The 20,274-nt window shown below is 49.5% G+C and overlaps 1 protein-coding gene across 5 annotated transcripts in view; it reads left to right on the top strand.

Moving 5' to 3' along the window:
• Positions 1-20,274, top strand: part of rad50 (RAD50 homolog, double strand break repair protein) — a 254,033-nt gene that overhangs the window by 79,961 nt on the left and 153,798 nt on the right. For all 5 annotated transcript variants that reach the window (XM_038796143.1, XM_038796144.1, XM_038796147.1 and 2 more), the window contains 3 exons: positions 876-1,041; positions 5,629-5,822; positions 6,590-6,796. In XM_038796143.1, the coding sequence (XP_038652071.1) occupies positions 876-1,041; positions 5,629-5,822; positions 6,590-6,796 (567 nt within the window). The remainder of the gene's footprint in view (positions 1-875; positions 1,042-5,628; positions 5,823-6,589; positions 6,797-20,274) is intronic.

The following is a 20,274-nucleotide window of genomic DNA, read 5'->3' as shown; positions in this document are numbered from 1 at the left end:
CCTTTGTGTTTAGTTGTCTCATGAACCATCAATAGGTTTGTAGATTTTGCAAAGGATTTCTTTCTGGTCTGCTTCGTCAAAGGATCTGATTTCTCTGGAGCATTTTACTCGGACAATGGAATATGCAAGGTATAGAATCTTAACAGCACAGAAGGAGGCAGTTCACCCTATTGTGCCTATTCCTGAAAGAGCTATGCAATGAGTCCCACTTCTCTCTTTCTCTATGGCCCTTCATTTTTCCCCCTCATCAATCCATCTCCCCTTCGTCTTCAGAAAAGCCAAGGAGCCCAAAGCTATGTAACATGCAAGGATACAATATCTGGGCCAACAACTGATTAAATATATTCCTGACGATTTCTTCACATGACTTGCCTCACACTGCAACCGTTAGTCAGCCATTATGCTAACCTTGTGATGTACTGCCTTCCTACACCAATTGGAAAGCAAAAGGACTTGTTATCCAATTGGTTGATGCTTTTTCTCCTATTTGTAATAGTTTTATATCCGATTAAGAAACATTTTCAAAGAAAATTACAAAAATAAAAGTACTTTTTCATACCCCAATGATTTTTTTTCCAGGACTGCACACACTGTGTCCTGGGGATTGATCTTCAATTCCTGGAGACTCGAGGCCAATCCTGAATGACTAGCAACCCTAACAAAATCCTTTGTACTGCAATAAGTGTTGTAGGCATGCGCTTGTAAGAATGTGTTTGCATGCACACACACGCTCGCACACGCACATCTATTTTTTTTGGAACGGAACGTATTCTTCAACGATCCAGGTCAACACCAGTTAATTTGTACCACTCCTCTAACTAAATAATAATACTCGCTTTTATCAATGACATATTTGCATCCGCTTTGTAATTCAGCTTTTCCAAGGGACGGATGAGCAGCTTCAAGACAAGTACCACAATCACCAAAGGACAGTGAATGAGAAAGAGAGACTGCTGAATGATCGCCAACGCGAACTTGATCGGGTAAACCAGAGGTGTCAGAAACTCAACCGACAAAGGTCAGAGATGCTGGTTGAACAAGGTACTACAAAGGAACTTCTAGCTGACATTTCAACTTTCATCTAAAATTCTGACTCAGTTTTAGAACTTACACTTGTTCTAATATGTACGCACCTTGTTGATTTGATCCATTAATTAGTTTGAAAAAATGTTTCTTTAGCTTTTGCATGTTCTGATGTTTTACTTTTGCATCTTTGCCATAAGTCCTTTTGTGAGTTGCAAACTACTCTCACCCGTTTGTCCTTACAAGGAACATGTAGGAGCGATTATTCCCAAAATTGAGAGAGGGGGTTGGAAATTAATTGAGAAGCAGGGGAGGGAGTGGGTCGGGTTAGAATGGGAATGTTATCTGATTGCAAGTGGGGTGGAATCGTCCCAAAAATTGTCAGTTTCAGAGTGAACGCTGATGTGCCTCTTTCCAGCTGCACAGCTGGGTTTTCACTCGAGATTCTCTGGCACCTTGTGCGGAGGGAATCTGGGTGGGGCGGGTCCTGGTAGAGCCGGCAATGCTCTTTAGATATCAGGGGTATCATCTTTAGAGGGTATCCTGATCTGCACAAATATCGCCCCCCCCCCCCCCCCCCCCCCCAACTCCCAGACAAGCATCGGGGCACTCCCGGGCATGTCCCTCACTATCTGGGGCTATACTTATGTATGCACCCTCAGCGTGGTCATCAGAACTGGTTTTCATTTTTGGGCCGGATGAAATGATAATGTGTGCTAATATATGCAAAGCAGGCTCACACCTTCCCACATGTGAACCTGATTATGTAGAAGATCCTGAACTGAAATCTTGCTGGCACAAATCCTATTTACGGCCTCTCAAATGATTTAGCCGCCTTTACGGGATTTATGCCAGTGGCTAGTAAGGCCTTGAAATCATGGCCGTGGTGTTCTCCGGGGATCTGGATTTAGGCGCTGACTGCAGTACTTCAGGAAGCACATAATGGCCTTGGAGAGGGCTACAGTACAGATTCACGAGCATAACATCAGAGTTTAAGGAGTTAAGTTACAAGGGGAAGGTCTGGAAACCTGGTTTGTGTTTACTGTAGATTACAAGGTTGATGGGTGATCCATTCAAGTTATTTAAAATAATAAAGGGACCTGGTAGGATAGATGCAGAAAAACTATTCCTTTTGGTAGGGGAATTGAGAACCTGGGTACATAATCTTAAAATTAGAGCTGACTATTTAGGAGTGAAATCATATAATTTGTTTCGCAGTCACATTGGTGATCTAGTGTACTCTGCTTACTATTTTGGGAGACAGAAGGTTAACGTGTGGTGAGTGACCCAATGTGCTGTATTTCAGCTTTGACCAAGTATAGAGTGGATCTATACTGGATGAAAGAGACTGGGGGGCATCTGATGGTCCTGATTGATGCCAACTTTAATCTGGATACACTTCAGGACATTGAGAAGTGGATGTGCTCGCTGTCTAAAGAAGGGCTAAAATAGGCTAAAGTTGTGTTGCATAAGATTTATTCGAGTAGTTCTTTGTGGAGCAGTATTTTCAACCATGCAAAGGAGAGATTGCTCCAACCCATTTAAAAGTTTCCGTTGTGTGGTAGACTTAAGTCAAAATGGGGAAATTGTAGCTAGGAGCAATGGTTCTGGTCAGTATTCACCTGGCACTTAATATATCGGAAGAGTAAGGCTTGTAGCAAAAGCACCTTAAAAGGGACCTGGGTTAATTAACTTGGTGATGAAGCCAGGGTTTTTGTTGTTGGACTTGATGTGCAGAACACCTTGGTGACCAGGATATTTTGTAAGTCCTTTCAACATGCTGAAAGCTAATGTCTAGTACGTACTCCTAAGGAAACTTGGGATGATGGCTGCTGAGATTCGTGCACGTGTAAACCCATTAAAGGATTGAAGCGACAGTGGAAATGTGGGCATGAGATTGGCCTATGAACAGAGAGTCGTGAACACATGTTTTTCAGACTGGAGGGAAGATATTCCCCAGGAGATGGGGCTGGTTTAGCTCACTCAGCTAAATCGCTGGCTTTTAAAGCAAACCAAGCAGGCCAGCAGCACGGTTCGATTCCCGTACCAGCCCCCCCGGACAGGCGCCGGAATGTGGCGACTAGGGGCTTTTCACAGTACCTTCATTGAAGCCTACTCGTGACAATAAGCGATTTTCATTTTTTTTTTTCACATGTTTTTCAGACTGGAGGGAAGATATTCCCCAGGAGATGGTATTAGGAACACTGCACTTTTTGATGTGTGTTAACGACCTGGACCTAGGAAAACCTGGCATAATTTCAAAGTTTGCAGATGACATGAGGCTCCCAAAATAGTAAAACATGAGGAGGAGGAGAATGAAAATAAAAGACACATGACAAATGAAACTTAATACTGAGAATTGTGAAATGATGCATTTTAGTGGAATGAGGAGATGCGTTCAAAAGGCATCTTAACAAACACATGGATAGGGTGGGTATAGAGGGAGATGGCACAAGGAAGTGCTGAGGGTTTTGGCAAAGGTTGGTGTCATGACCGGCACAGGCTTGGAGGACCGAAGGGCCTGTTCCTGTGCTGTAATGTTCTTTGTTCCGTATAAACTAAATGGAACAATTTTAAAATAGGTGTAGAAACGCAAACACGTAACTATATATGTATATCATAAATCTTTGTAGTGTTCCAGGACAAGTTGAAAAGACGGAGTTTTAAAATAACATATGAGATCTGTTGCTTTATTAATGCAAACATAGGGCATGAAAGCAAGGAAGTCATCCTCCACCTCTGTAAAACACTGGTTAGGGTTCAGCTGGAGTATTGTGGCAACTCTAGGCATCACATTTTGGAAGGATGTTGAGACATAAGAACATAAGAACTAGGAGCAGGAGTAGGCCATCTGGCCCCTCGAGCCTGCTCCGCCATTCAATGAGATCATGGTTGATCTTTTGTGGACTCAGCTCCACTTTCCGGCCCGAACACCATAACCCTTAATCCCTTTATTCTTCAAAAAACTATCTATCTTTACCTTAAAAACATGTAATGAAGGAGCCTCAACTGCTTCACTGGGCAAGGAATTCCATAGATTCACAACCCTTTGGGTGAAGAAGTTCCTCCTGAACTCAGTCTTAAATCTACTTCCCCTTATTTTGAGGCTATGTCCCCTAGTTCTGCTTTCACCCGCCAGTGGAAACAACCTGCCCGCATCTATCCTATCTATTCCCTTCATAATTTTAAATGTTTCTATAAGATCCCCCCTCATCCTTCTAAATTCCAACGAGTACAGTCCCAGTCTACGCAACCTCTCCTCATAATCCAACCCCTTCAGCTCTGGGATTAACCTAGTGAATCTCCTCTGCACACCCTCCAGTGCCAGTATGTCCTTTCTCAAATAAGGAGACCAAAACTGAACACAATACTCCAGGTGTGGCCTCACTAACACCTTATACAGTTGCAACATAACCTCCCTAGTCTTAAACTCCATCCCTCTAGCAATGAAGGACAAAATTCCATTTGCCTTCTTAATCACCTGTTGCACCTGTAAACCAACTTTCTGTGACTCGTGCACTAGCACACCCAGGTCTCTCTGCACAGCGGCATGCTTTAATATTTTATCGTTTAAATAATAATATCGTTTGCTGTTATTCCTACCAAAATGGATAACCTCACATTTGTACTGACCTGGGAGAGAGTGCAAAAGAGATGTATTAGAAAAGTAACAGAGATGAGCAACTTGAGTTATGTGCAGAGATTGACGAAGCTTGTTCTGTAGAAGAGTCATATTGGTCATTGAACTTTGTTACTCCTTTCACAGATGCTGCAGAACCTGCTGGGCTTTTCTAGCAGTTTCTGTTTTTATTCCCAATCTCCAGAATTCAGGACAAAGCAGCCTACTTGATTGACACCCCTTCCAAAACATTCACACCCTCCACCACCAACGAACAGTGGCAGCAGCTTGTGCCATCTACAAGCTGCAGCGCAGGATCTCACCAAGGCTCCTTCCGCAGCATCTTCCAAACCCACAACCACTGCCATCTAGAAGGACAAGGGTGGCAGGTGCATGGCAACACCAGCACCTGGATGTTCCTCTCCAAGCCACTCTCCAACCTGTCTTGGAAATATGTTGCCATTTCTCCACTGTCACTGGGTCAAAAACCTAGAACTCCCTCACACTGGGGCTGTACCTACACCACAGGGACTGCAGCAGTTGAAGAAGGCAGATCACCATCACCTGCTCAAGGGCAATTAGAGAGAGCAATAAATGCTGGCTGAGCCAGTGATGCCCACATCCTGTAAATTAATATATTTTTTAAATCTGCTGTATTTTGCTTTTAATTGAGCTATGGATTACCTAAATGAAGCCAGTAATTAGTTACAATTGTGTATGGAGGTGTAAAAGTCATAGTTGCTACATTTGGCAAAGAAAATAAATCTCGAATTGAACGTGCTAATTAACCAGGTTTTATCCATCCGATGTTATGATTGCTATTTATTTCAGTGATTGGAGCTTCCAAATGAGGAACTTGCAAAACATTGCCTGCAAATTTGAGTTCTTAATCAATGCAGTGGATTGGAAAGTGAGTTGTACAATTTTCCTGATGGAAGCGATTAATGTTTGAATCAGTTTGTTTGCTCCCCACTTTACTTGTTTAGGTCGACTTCAGCTCCAAGCTGATCGCCAGCAAGAAAATATTAAAAAACGAGACACGCTGGTCCACTCTCTATCAATGCAGCTAGAACTGGATGGTTATGAGCGTGCGCCATTCAGCGATCGCCAGTTTGATAGTTTTCGTCGACAGTTGTCAGCTCGGTTGGACAGTGAGAAAGAATCGGCCAACCAGCTGCTGGTGAGAATATTTTTTGTTCCCAGAAGTGTATTGTTTTCCTGTATGGGTCTCTGTTTTGGGTCTGTGGTGCTGTACTTTCTGCCAATGTAGACCAACTGTTGGCCGAATGTGAACCATCCTGCTTAGCAATCCTATCCTGTGGATGGGTGTGCTTTTGCAAGGTGGGGAGTGACCCTAATCTTACCATATGTATTAGATGCATTGTTTTGTGGCCTGCAATTAAGATCCACAATGTCGATAAGAAAGAATACTGTGTAAGCGTTTAATTTCTATTTCTAGTTACTTCTCTTCAGAACATCCACAGAACAAATTTGTAATGTGAACTTTATTTAAGTTGAATGTCCTGGCGAGTGATTCCCCTTCGACAGTCATCACTAAAGCAGATGATCTGTGTCATTGTCGCAGTACAGTTTGTGAAATATGCTGTGCATTAATTGGCTACCACTCTTCCTACATTACCACAGTGGCTACATTTCAAAAGTGATAAATTAACTGTAAAGCATTTAGGAATGCTTGGAGGGTGTGAAAGATGCAAGACTTTCATCCTCTAACACTGATTATGGCCTAAATTTGAGCCAGGCAGTCAAATAAAGGTTATCTCGGGATGAAATGTGGATTAAGACCTGATTTTCAATGGTATCAGAATAATTTGTTTTGCAAATGTGGCAAGGTCTTCGTGTCCCAGGTTAATGTTTATTCTTGGACTGTCTGCAGTCTTTTTATGCCCAGCATAAACTGCTGTAATCAAGAATTGTTTGTTTTAACAGGGCGACTATGCAGAGAAAGAAGCAATGAAGCAACGGCAGATTGATGAGATCAGAGATAAGAAAACAGGACTGGGGAGAACAATAGAACTTAAGTTGGACATTCAGAGCAAGAGACAAGTTGAGCTGAAGAATGTTAAACAGGAACTCCAACAGCTGGAAGGGTCTTCCACTAGACTGCAGGAATTGGACCAAGAACTCAATAAAGTGGTAAGGCAATGAAGGGACTCCATTCTCCAACTATTATGTTTCACATTCCACCCTGTCCTTAAACTCAATTTAGAGAACTAGAATTGCACAGCAATATTGAGTTAGAGCCATTTGAGGCAATACTGAGGGAGAGCAGCGCAGCCGCAGGTGCCATCTTTCGGATGAGTTTCTCTCAGGTGGCATGTAAAAGATTCCATAGTACTATTTCAAAGAAGAGTAGAGGAGGTGTTCCCAGAGACCTGGGCTACATTTGGCACTGAATCAAATCACAAAAACAGATTATCTGGTTATCATTACATTGCTGTCTCTGAGACAGTGCTGTGCACCACTTGGCAACTGTGTTTACTGCATTGCAACTTAATTCTTCAAAAGTACATCATTGGCTGCAAAACGCTTTTGAGACATCCAGTGGTTGTGAAAGTTGGTCACGTACAGGTGCTTTCTATTTCGAAGACAAATGTGACCCAAATTAGGAATAATTTCTTGGTGGAAAAAAATATACAGGCAACAGCTTAATGATTTGGGTGAGAGGCAGTTCAAATCCTGAAACAAACAGCCAAAAGGTCTCGAGAAAAAATGTGCAACCAGTTTTGGCAAGAAACGTTTTTGAACATTCGACCCAATTATTATCAGTTTTCTTACCTTGTAGCTCAAGCTCGAAGAGCACTAAGTTTGTAACAATTTTATGAAAATGGGCCCTATATAATTAATGAATGGATGGATGGATTTGTTTATTGTCACGTGTACCAAGGTACAGTGAAACGTATTTTTCTGTGAGCTGCTCAACAGATCATTAAGTGCATGAAAAGAAAAGGAAATAAAAGAAAATACATAATAGGGGAAACAGGGTACACAATGGGCGGGATTCTCCGACCCCCTGCCTGTTTGGAGAATCACCGGGGGTTAGTGTGTATCCCGCCCCGCCGCTCCGACGCTGCCTGCCGAATTCTCTGGTGCCGGTTTTTGGGTGGGGATCGCGCCACGCCGGTCAGGGGCCGTTGGCAGTGGCCCCCCCGGCGATTCTCCGGGCCCCGATATGCCGAGTGGCCGCCTGTTTTCGGCCAGTACCGCCGGCGTGGATTAAACAAGGTCCATACCGGCGGGACCTGGCTTTGAGGGTGGCTTGCGGAGTTCTCCGGGGGTGGGGGGGGGGATCCTGCCTCGGGTGGCCCACGTGTTGCTTGGCCTGTGATCGTGGCCCACTGATCTGTGGGCGGGCCTGTGCCGTGGGGGCACTCTTTCTCTCCACGCCGGCCTGTGTCAGGCTCCACGATGGCTGGCGCGGAGATGAAACCCCCGCGCATCCGCAGGAATCACGGCAGCGGTTCTGCGCATGCGCCAGAACACGCTGGCGCTCCTGCACATGCGCTAACTCGTGCCAGCCGGCGGAGGCCCTTCGGCACTGGTTGGCACGGTGCCAACCACTCCAGCGCCGGCCTAGCCCCCGGAAGTGCGGAGGATTCTGCGCCTTCCGGGCGCCCAGTGCCGGAGTGGTTCATACCATTCTTTGGCGCCAGTACAGCCCGCCCCGCCGATTGCGGGAGTACCCTGCCCAATGTAACTATATGACACCGGCATCGGGTGAAGCATACAGGGGTGTAGTGTTAATGAGGTCAGTACATCAGAGGGTCGTTTAGGAGTCTGGTAACAACGGGGAAGAAGCTGTTTTTGAGACTGTTTGTGCGTATTCTCAGATTTTTCTATCCCGCCCAATGTAACTACATAACACCGGCATCGGGTGAAGCATACAGGGGTGCAGTGTTAATGATGTCAGTCCATAAGAGGGTCGTTTAGGAGTCTGGTAACAGCGGGAAGAAGCTGTTTTTGAGTCTGTTCATGCATGTTCTCAGATTTTTGTATCTCCTGCTCGATGGAAGAAGTTGGAAGAGTGAGTAAGCCGAGTGGCAGCGGTCTTTGATTATGCTGCCCGCTTTCCCCAGGCAGCGGGAGGTGTGGATGGAGTCAATGGATGGGAGGCAGGTTCGCGTGATGGACTTGGCTGTGTTCACGATTCTCTGAAGTTTCTTGCGATCTTGAGCCGCGCAGTTGCCATACCAGGCTGTGATGCAGCCAGATAGGATGCTTTCTATGGTGCATCTGTATGAGAACTTTATAAATTATGTTTTGCGGATTTAACGTAATAATCACTCCCTCATGGTGCAGCACAATGGCGCAGTGGTTAACACTGCTATCTCACGGCGCCAAGATCCCAGGTTTGATCCCAGCCCTGGGTTACTGTCGTGTGGAATTTGCACATTCTCCCCGTGTTTGTGTAGGTTTCACCCCCACAACCTGAAGATGTGCAGGTTAGGTAGATTGGCCACGCTAAATTGCCCCTTAATTGTAAAAAATAAATTGGGTACTCTACATTTACGAAACAAAAGAATAATCACTCCCTCAGTACTGCCTCAAATGTCTCTAAATTCAGAAATCTGTGATGCACCTGGTATTGAGATGCATCGGGCAGAATTCTCCGCAAGACCCGGCGCTGTTGTGAAACCCGGAGAGGTTCACGACGGCGTCGGAGGCCTCTCCTTGCCCCCTATTCTCCCCCCACCCCCCCCGGGGGGCTAGGAGGGCCGCGAATGACGCGGCCGGCGCGCCTAATGACGTCAGCCGTGCATGCACAGGTTGGCCGGCTCCAACCCGCGCATGCGCGGCTGGCGTCACGACGGATGACGGCTCAAACCCGCACATGCGCGGTTGCCATCTTTCCCTCCGCTGCCCCGCAAGACGTGGCGGCTTGATCTTGCGGGGCGGCGGGGGGAAGAGTGCGCCCCTTTGAGACGCCGGCCCGATGATCGGTGGGCACCGATCGCGGGCCAGTCCCGAGCACGGTCGTGGTGCTCACTCCCCTCTCCGCCCCCCACAAGCCACAAAACAGCTGCTGGCGCCATGTTCACGCCAGCAGCGACCAGGTGTGGTTGCCACTGACGTGAACCGGTCGGGAACGGCAGGCCGCTCGGTCCATCCGGGTCGGAGAATTGTCACGGCGGCCTGCGATTCTCCGAGCGGCGTGTCGCAAAACGCAACACGCCATTTTGGGGGGTGGGAGAATCGCGGGGGGTGCCAGAGCGGCCCTCCCGCGATTCTCCCACCCGGCGTGGGAGCTGAGAATCGCGCCCATTATCTTCTCATGGCGCATGACTTCCAAAGTTGTGAAACTTGTTGCGCTTTTAACAGAAGAATTTAACACGACTCTCTAGTTGAAGTCTGTTTTGGAAGCAAGAAGATCTAAAATCAGTTCTGTTGTACTCAGTCCCAATGGTATTTTGGTCAGGGTATCCCTGTAACCCCATCTATCAATTAGAAGCAAGATTCATTCAACCTCCGATGTACTGGCTGAGCGATTAGCTGTGTGGGCTTGACTTCCAGGAGCCATCAAGGTCCTTGGTGTCTGCATTAGTACAGGAAGAGACAAATGTGAAGGTTCCATCTTGAGACCTGACATGGACTGACCTTCACAACAGTTGTGTGACCAATCTACTGACCAACTGCTGCTGTGACATTTATCAATCCTTCAAATGGTCAGGTCAACCTCATCCACTTTTGAACTAATTTCCTGTTAGCTGTTTGGAGAAGGTTGACTGGCGGCTTGTGACTTGCACACACAGGATGAGGCTGCTGAGGGAGTCCCGCTAATTAGAAATTCCACAGGGTTTTGGATCTATGATCTTGAATATCAAACCCAAAGAAGGGCTGTCGTCCCTCTGCTTTCAGTGGTAGCTAACTGCAGTATCCCTGCAGTACAGAAACCAATGATCAAAGCAATGCAAAAATTTATATTAGTATGTTTGCAAGAAAGAATCAGGAAATTGACTGTTTCAGCTTCATTGAATCCCTGCAGTGCAGAAGGAGGCCATTTGGCCCATCGAGTCTGCATCGATCCTCTGAAAGAGCACCCTACTTAAGCCCACTTCCCCGCTGTATCCCTGTAACCCCATCTAATCTGGACACGAAGGGGCAATTTAGCATGGCCAATCCACCTAACCTATACATTCTTGGACTGTGGAAGGCAACCAGAGCACCCAGAGGAAACCCACGCAGACAAGGGGAGAACGTGCAAACTCTTTTTTTAAAAAATAATTTTAATTCAAATTTTCACATTTTCACAAAAAAGAAAACAATAACAGAAAATTCTAAGAACAAAAAATAAAACTAGAACCCCTCCCCCCCGCCGTAAATACAAAAGAGAAACAATAAATTAACGCTGGCAAAAAACAGATATTCAACCCAAAACAAAAACAAAGAGACAAACCCCCCCCCCCAACCCCCGGGTTTTGTTTTTACCGTTCTGCCAGGAGATCTAGGAATGGTTGCCATCTCCTGAAAAACCCCTGCACTGACGCCCTTAGGGCAAATTTCACCCTCTCCAATTTAATAAACCCCGCCATATTGTTGACCCAGGCCTCCACGCTTGGGGCCTCGCATCCTTCCACTGAAGAAGAATCCTCCGCCGGGCTACTAGGGACGCAAAGGCCAGAACACCGGCCTCTTTCGCCTCCTGCACTCCCGGCTCCACTGCAACCCCAAATATTGTGAGTCCCCAGCCTGGATTGACCCTGGATCCTACCACCCTCGATACCGTCCTTGCTACACCTTTCCAAAATTCCCCCAGTGCTGGGCATGCCCAGAACATGTGGACATGGTTTGCTGGGCTCCCTGAGCACCTAATACACCTGTCCTCGGTCCCAAAAAAACGGACCATCCTTGTCCTGGTCATATGAGCCCTATGCAGTACCTTAAACTGTATGAGGCTAAGCCTCGCACACGAAGAGGAGGAGTTCACCCTTTCTAGGGCATCCGCCCACGTCCCCATCTCCTCCCATTTATCTTTCAGCTCCTCCACCGAGGCCTCGTCTACCTCCTGCATCACCTGGTACACTTCCGGGATCCTCCAGTCTCCAACCCATACCCCCGAGAGCACCCTGTCCTGGACCCCACGCGGCGGCAGCAGGGGGAACCCCGCCACCTGCTGCCTGACAAACGCCCTTACTTGCATGTACCTAAAGGTGTTCCCCGGGGGGAGCCTGAACTTCCCTTCCAGCTCACCCAGGCTCGCAAACTTCCCGTCTATGAACAGGTCCCCCAGCCTCCTGACACCTGCCCTGTGCCAACTCAGGAACCCGCCATCAATACTCCCCGGAACAAACCGGTGGTTCCCCCGTATTGGGGACCCCATCGAGGCCCCCTGTGCCGCCTCCATTGCCCCCAAATCTTGAGGGTAGCTGCCACCACCGGATTCGTGGTATACCTCGTCGGAGGGAGCGGCAGCGGCGCCGTTGCAAGCGCTTCTAGGCTCGTACCCACACAGGATGCTATCTCCAGCCTCTTCCATGCCGCCCCCTCCCCGTCCATTACCCACTTATGCACCATCGCTGCATTGGCAGCCCAATAATACCCACAGAGGTTAGGCAACGCCAGCCCCCCCCCCCCCCCATCCCTGCCCCGCTCCAAGAACACCCGTCTCACCCTTGGAGTCCTGCGTGCCCACACAAACCCCGTAATGCTCCTGTTAACCCGCCTGAAAAAGGCCTTCAGGATAAGGATGGGGAGGCACTGGAACAGGAACAGAACCCTCGGGAGCACCGTCATCTTGACTGACTGCACCCTACCCGCCAAAGACAGCGGCAGCATGTCCCACCTCTTAAACTCCTCCTCCATTTTCTCCACCAGCCTTGTGAGGTTTAGCTTATGCAAGGCCCCCCAGCTCCTGGCCACCTGAACCCCCAAGTACCTGAAGCTCCTCTCCGCCCTTTTCAGTGGGAGCCTCCCAATCCCCCCCTCCTGGTCCCCCGGGTGTACCACAAACAGCTCGCTTTTCCCAAAGTTAAGCTTATACCCTGAGAAATCCCCAAATTCCCGGAGAATTCCCATCACCATCGGCATTCCCCCCACCGGGTCCGCCACATACAACAATAGGTCATCCACGTAGAGCGACACTTGGTGCTCCTCCCCACCCCGGACCAGCCCCCTCCAATCCCCCGACTCCCTCAGCGCCATAGCCAGGGGTTCAATTGCCAGCGCAAAAAGTAGGGGGGACAGGGGACACCCCTGCCTCGTCCCTCGGTAAAGTCGAAAATACTCCAACCTCCTCTTATTTTTGGCCACACTCGCCATCGGGGCCTCATACAACAGCCTCACCCAACTGACAAACCCCTCCCCAAACCTTTCCAGCACCTCCCACAAGTACCCCCACTCGACCCTATCAAAGGCCTTCTCCGCATCTAGCGCCACCACTATCTCCGCCTCCCCTTCCACCGCCGGCATCATAATAACGTTCAAGAGCCTCTGTATATTAGTGTTCAGCTGCCTCCCCTTCACAAACCCCGTTTGATCCTCGTGGATAACCTGCGGCACACAATCTTCTATCCTCGTGGCTAAGATCTTTGCCAACAACTTGGCGTCCACATTCAGGAGTGAGATCGGCCTGTATGACCCACACTGCAGGGGATCCTTGTCTTGCTTAAGGATCAAGGAGATCAGCGCCCGAGACATCGTCAGGGGCAAACCCCTCCCCCCTCCCTCGCCTCGTTGAAGGTCCTAACCAACAGGGGGCCCAGCAGGTCTGCATACGCCTTGTAAAATTCAACCAGGAACCCATCCAGCCCCGGCGCCTTCCCCGACTGCATGTTCCCTATCCCTTTAACCAGCTCCTCAAGCTCAACTGGCGCCCCCAGACCCTCCACCCGTCCCTCCTCCACCCTCGGGAATCTCAGCCGGTCCAAAAAGCGCCCCATCCCCCCCTTCTCCGCCGGAGGTTCGGACCGATATAGTCTCTCATAAAAGTCCCTGAAGACCCCATTAATGTCTACCCCCCTCCGCACCACATTTCCTCCCCGGTCCTTAACTCCAACAATCTCCCTAGCCGCATCCCGCTTACGGAGCTGGTGTGCCAGCATCCTACTCTCCTTCTCCCCATACTCGTACACCGCACCCTGAGCCTTTCTCCATTGAGCCTTTCTCCATTGAGCCTCCGCCTTTCTGGTGGTCAACAAGTCGAACTCAGCACGAAGGCTGCGCCGCTCCCTCAGCAATCCCTCCTCCGGGGCCTCCGCGTACCTCCTGTCCACCCTCACCATCTCCCCCACCAATCTCTCCCTTTCTCTCTGCTCCCCTCTCTCCCTGTGGGCCCGAATGGAGATCAACTCCCCCCGAACCACCGCCTTCAGCGCCTCCCAGACCGTCCCCACTCGGACCTCCCCATTATCGTTGGCCTCCATTTACCTCTCGATGCATCCTCGAACCCGCCCCCTCACATCCTCGTCCGCCAGCAGCCCCACCTCCAAGCGCCATAACGGGCGCTGGTCCCTCTCCTCCCCCAGCTTGAGGTCCACCCAATGCAGGGCATGGTCAGAAATGGCTATCGCCGAGTACTCAGCGTCTACTACCCCCGCAATCAGCGCCCTACTCAAAACAAAGAAGTCGATCCGGGAGTAGGCCTTACGCACATGGGAGCAGTATGAAAATTCCCTGACCCTCAGCCTCGCGAACCTCCAAGGATCCACACCTCCCATCTGGTCCATAAACCCCCTCAGCACCTTAGCTGCCGCAGGCCTCCTACCCGTCCTGGAACTGGATCGATCCAGTGGCGGATCCAGCACCGTGTTGAAATCCCCCCCCCCCCCATTATCAGGCCCCCCACCTCCAAACCTGGAATCCGGCCCAACATGTATTGCATGAAACCCGCATCATCCCAGTTCGGGGCATATACATTGACCAGCACCACCCGCTCCCCTTGCAGCTTGCCGCTCACCATCATGTACCTCCCGCCGCTGTCTGCCACCAGACTCGACGCCTCAAACGACACCCTCTTCCCCACCAGGATCGCCAAACCCGGTTTTTTGCATCCAACCCCGAATGAAACACTTGGCCCACCCACCCCTTCCTCAACCTGACCTGATCCGCCACCTTCAGGTGCGTCTCCTGAAGCATAGCCACGTCCGCCTTCAGCCCCCTCAGGTGCGCGAACACGCGGGACCATTTGACCGGCCCATTCAGACCCCTCACATTCCAGGTGATCAGCTGGATCGGAGGGCCACCTGCCCCCCTCCCCCGTCGACTAGCCACCACCCTTCCGTAGTCCGCCACGTGCCCGTGCCCCCCCCCCGCTCAGCCCGTTCCCCACAGTGACAGACCGCCATCCTGATCCCCTCTGCACGCTCCAGCTCCTTCTTGGCCATTCCAGCAGCAACCCGGTATCCTCCCCCCCCCCCCCCCCCCCCCCCCCCCCCCCCCCCCCCCCCCCCCCCCCCCCCCCAATGCTAGGGCCCCCCTAGCTGCGTAACTCCGGTCATTGTACTTCTGTAAGTCAGCCGACTCCTTCTGACCCCGGCTGCTCCCGCCACCCCAATTACCCTCCCCAGTGTCCCCCAACCATTCCCCCAATGCCGACCCCGCCCCCTGCTTCTCCAGCGCGGGAGAGAGGCCCGCGCCCCCATCCCAAGCCCCGCCCCCCCGACCCAAAACGCGGGAAGACAGGCACATGACCCAACAGGGCCGCGAACCCCACCCAAACCCGTAACCAGTGAAATAATAAAAATCCCAAAATGAAATGATAAAACAAACAAGTAAACAGATAACAGTCCCGAAAAGCAGAAAAGAAAAGGCAAGAGAGCAAAAAAACAAAACCTCGTCCAATAGAACCAAAAAATAGAACCATCATTGCTGAGCGCAACCCTGGCCTCTCTTTTTTTCCAGAAGAGATAATTTGATTGCGATTAAGAGTTGAATCTTGACAGTTCTCTCGAACAGAATCCTGTATTCATTAGTGCCTTTTATGAAACATCCCAAGACTCTTCACAAGAGTGCTATTAAGCATATTTAGACACCAGAATATATAAGACAGATAGCCAAAAGCTTGGTCAAAGAGGTAGGTTTTAAGGAGTGCCTTGAAAGAGAAAAGAGAAGCTGGGAGGCAGTGACGTTGGGAGAAGGCAATTCAGAGCAAAGGTGCTAGGCATCTGGAGATTGCCAACACCTTTCCCCCACGACCCAACCCTCATCAAGGCATGAGATCAAATGTAGCATCTTCACTGCCTCTCCTATCGGTTCATCTATTATAGACCAGAGTTGAATCCCAAAATCCTCCTGGTTAGTGTGTTTTATAATGGACCTGCTTTGTATTGTTGACATTGAGGGAACTGTAGCCGATATTAATGATTTAGATGAGGGAACTAAATGTAATTTCTCCAAATTTGTAGATGGCACAAAGCTGGGTAGGGGGTTGAGCTGTGAACAGAATGCAGAAATGCTTTAGTGCGATTCGGACAAGCTGAGTGAGTGGACACATGCATGGCAGATGCAGTATTATGTGGATAAATGTGAGGTTATCCACTTTGGCAGCAAAAACAGGAGACAGAATATTATCTGAATAGCTAAAGATTGAGAGAAGGGAATGTGCAACGAGACCTGGGTGTCCTTGTTTACCAGTCGCGGAAAGCAAGCACGCAGGTGCGGCAAAACAGGCAAATGGTATGTTGGTCTACATAACACAAGGATTTGAGTATAGAAGCAGAGATGTCTTGCTGCAGATATACAGAATCTTGGTGAGACCACACTTGGAATATTGTGTGCAGTTTTGGTCTCCTTGTCTGAGGAAGGATGCTCTTGCTATGAAGGGAGTGCAGTGAAGGTTTACCAGGCTGATTCTTGGGATGGCAGGACCAACGTATGAATAGAGATTGAATTGGTTGGCATTTTATTTATTGGAGTTTAGAGGAATGAGGGGGGATCTCGTAACAATCTATAAAATTTTAACAGAACTAGACAGGGTAGATGCAAGAAGGATGTTCCCGATGGCTGAGAAGTTCAGAACTAAGATCACAGTCTGGGATACAGGATAGTCCATTTAGGACTGAGATGAGGAGAAATATCTTCACCCAGAGGATGATGAGCCTGTGGAATTCTGTGCCACAGAAAGCAGATGAGCCAGAATATTATATGTTTTCAACAAGGCGCTAGACGTGGTTCTTGGGGCTAAAGAGATCAAAGGATATGGGGGGAAAATGGAAGAGGTGGTTGAGTTGAACGATCAGCCATGGTCATAATGATTTGCTGAGAAGGCAAGAAGGGCAGAATGGCCTACTCCAGTTCCTATTTTCTTTGTTTCTATGAAGGGCAGAATCGCCTCTGATAGTGGCAAAGCTGATGTCCGGTGGAAAAAGGGCATTGAGCAAGCCAATGGCAATGGTGGCTTTCTATACCATATAGTGCAGAATGTAGTTGAAAAAACAGGCATGGGACTTGCGGTGGCGGCCATGGAAGAGTAGGTCGCATATTTGATAGCTCCCGCCTGTGACGGACTTTTGGACCTTTTTCCCCCGGTTTTTTCCGGATTTTATGGGATAAATCGATGAAGAGTGAGACAGTAAGGTGATACCCCCTCCGGTGTATGGAGAATTGGACCAGAAGTGGCCTTGTGAGAAGACAAAATCCTATAAGGAAGACGCGAGCAGAGCTGGTAACGCGGGAAAGCATGGCAGAGCAGCAGGGCCGTGGGGAGATGGCACAGTGGTCGACGGAGCAGCTGGTGAAGTTTTTCGAAGATTGCTTCGCCAAGCTGAAGAAGGACACGCTGGATCCGATTAGGCTTCGATTGATCAAGTTGTTCCGAATCAAGAGACCCACGGGAGAGTGATCCAGGAGGTGACGAAAAAGGTGTCCGAGAACGAGGAGTACATAACCGTGCTGGAGACCAAGAAGGAGATGATGACAACCTCCAGAAAAGAATGCAGGAGAAGCTGGAGGACCTGGCGAACAGGTCCAAGAGGCAGAATCTTAGAATTGTCGGCCTACCTGAAGGCAGTGAGGGATCGGATGCGAGGATTTATGTGACGGAAATGCTGGAGAAGTTGATGGGGGCTGAGGTGTTCCTTTGGCCCCTGGAAGTGGACAGAGCGCACAGAGCCCTCGCGAAGAAGCCCCGAGTGAAAGAGCCGACGAGTGCCATGTTGGTATGCTTTCACTGTTTCCTGAACAAGGAACACGTTCTGCGGTGGGCCAAGAAGGAACGGAGCAACAAGTGGGTGAGCTGTGAGCTGCGCATTTATCAGGACCTGGGCTGATTACATGGAACGTCAGAGGGCTGAATGGGCCGGTCAAGAGGGCTCACGTGTTTGCGCATTTGATGGGGCTGAAGGCGGACATGGCAATGCTACAAGAGACACACCTAAATGTTACAGACCAGGCGAGATTGAGAAAGGGGTTGGTCAGCCAAGAATTCCACTCAGAGCTGGACTCAAAGACCAGGGGGGTAGCGAACTTGATCAACAAACGAGTGGCATTCGAGGCAGGGAGAATCGTGTCAGACAAGGGGGTTAGGTACACAATGGTGAGTGGGAAGCTGGAGGGGATGTGCGGGTGGTACACGTGAACATATATGCTCTGAATTGGGACAATGTGGAATTTATAAGGCGGGTTTTAGGTAAGATCCTAGACTTTAACACAGTCATTGATCTGGAATTGGACTGGTCAAAATCCAGGTCCGGGAGGAGGCCGCCTGCGGCAAAGGAATTAAAGGTGTTTATGGAACACATGGGGGGAGTGGATTCATGGAGGTTTGCACGGCCAAGGGCGATGGAGTTTTCCTCCTTTTCACATGTCCACAAGATATACTCTCGCATCGGCTTTTTTGTTCTGAGCAGGGCGCTAATACTGGATGTGATGGATACTGAGTACTCGGCAATCGCAGTGTCGGATCATGCCGTGCATTGGGCGGATCTACGGGTTAGTGTGGAGAGAAGGCAAAGTCTGCTGTGGAGACTAGATGCGGGGTTGCTAGCGGGCGAAGTGATCTGTGGGCGGGTTAACAAGTCCATCCAGAACTACCTGGAAACAAATGATACCGGGGAGGTCTCTGCAGCGACGGTTTGGAAAGCTCTGAAGGCAGTGGTCAGAGGGGAATTAATCTCGGTACGGGCCCACAGAGAAAAGGCTGAGAGGGATCGATTAGAGGAGGAGATACACTAGGTGGACAGGAGATACTCGGAGGCCCCGGACGCGGGGCTACTGAGGGAGCGGTGGAGGTTTCAGGCGGAGTTTGGGCTGCTGTTCACAGGGAAAGCGGTGGAACAGTTGAGGAAGGCAAGGGGGGGGGGATTTATGAGTACGGAGAAAAGGCAGGGAGAATGTTGGCGCACCAGCTCAGGAAAAGGGAGGCGGCCAGGGAGATAGGTAAAGTAAAGAGCAGAGGCAGGAATACTGTCTTGGACCCAGCGGGTGTGAATGAGGGGTTTAAGCACTTCTATAGTAAATTATATGAGCCGGAACCCCCGGCTAGGGTGGAGGGGATGAGACAGTTTTCGGATCGTTTGAGGTTCCCGAGGGTAGATGAAGATCTGGTGGAAGGGCTGGGTGCCCCAATTGAGATTAAGGAAATAATCAAGGGGCTGGAGGGCATGCAGTCGGGCAAGGCCCCAGGGTCTGATGGTTATAAGTTTTCAGAGATATTCAGCCCACTTCTGGTGAGGACATTTAATGATGCAAGAGAGATTGATACTGAAACGGGAGAAGGATCCTGAGCAATGCGGGTCATACAGGCCAATTTCCCTACTGAATGTGGACGCCAAACTGCTGGCAAAGATACTGGCCACAAGGATAGGGGCCTGTATCCTGGGGGTGATAGGGGAAGACCAGATGGGCTTTGTAAAGGGAAGGCAGCTCAAGGCTAATGTTCGAAGGCTTTTAAATATTATTAAGATGCCCTCAGAAATAGAGGAGGTGGAGGTGGTGGTATCAATGGTTGCGGAGAAGGCTTTTGATCGGGTGGAGTGCAATTACCTGTGGGAGGTGCTGGGAAGGTTTGGGTTTGGTGAGGACTTTGTTGACTGGGTGCGGATCTTGTTAATGTGGAGGGACTCGAAGCCCCCCGAGTGTAGAGACCTGGGTTATTGACATGGCTGGGTTTCTCAGTCTCGAGAAAATAAAGTTCGCTTCAAGGGGGTCAATGGTCAGGTTCACCCGGAGGTGGCAGCCGTTCGTCGACTTTCTCGGGGAAAATTAAAATGTCAGCAGGTGTCAGCAATATTCCAAGGGGGTGGGTTGGGGGGGTGAGGGGGAGGGCCGGATTGTTGTTTTATGGTTGGGGTGTGTGAAGATTGAGATGGGGGGGGGGAAATATTTATTATACCATGTTGATATCATTGTCTATGTTATTTTTATAAAAAATTTCAAATACCTTAATAAAAATATTTTTAAAAAAAAAGAAAAAACAGGCATGCATGTATTCTATGACATATCATGGTAGGCAGCGACTGATTTGCTCGCCCAACCATCACCTCAGGGCTTCGATAATCCGGGCGCCATATTAGAAATCTACCCCTGCACAAAACAAGCACAAGGGGCGAGATTCTCCCAAAACGGGAGAAATCGTAAGGCTGGCGTCAAACCCGGGCGGGTTTGACGCCAGCGCGCCCCTTCCCGACCGGGAACCGATTCTGGTCCCCGGTCGGGGCTAGCAGCCCGACGCCGTAGGCTCC

The sequence above is a fragment of the Scyliorhinus canicula genome, chromosome 4, assembly GCF_902713615.1.
Source record: "Scyliorhinus canicula chromosome 4, sScyCan1.1, whole genome shotgun sequence".
NCBI classification, from domain to species: Eukaryota; Metazoa; Chordata; class Chondrichthyes; order Carcharhiniformes; family Scyliorhinidae; genus Scyliorhinus; species Scyliorhinus canicula.
The sequence above is the reverse complement of the archived record's forward strand: the minus strand, read 5'-3'. Positions and strand labels throughout refer to the sequence as shown.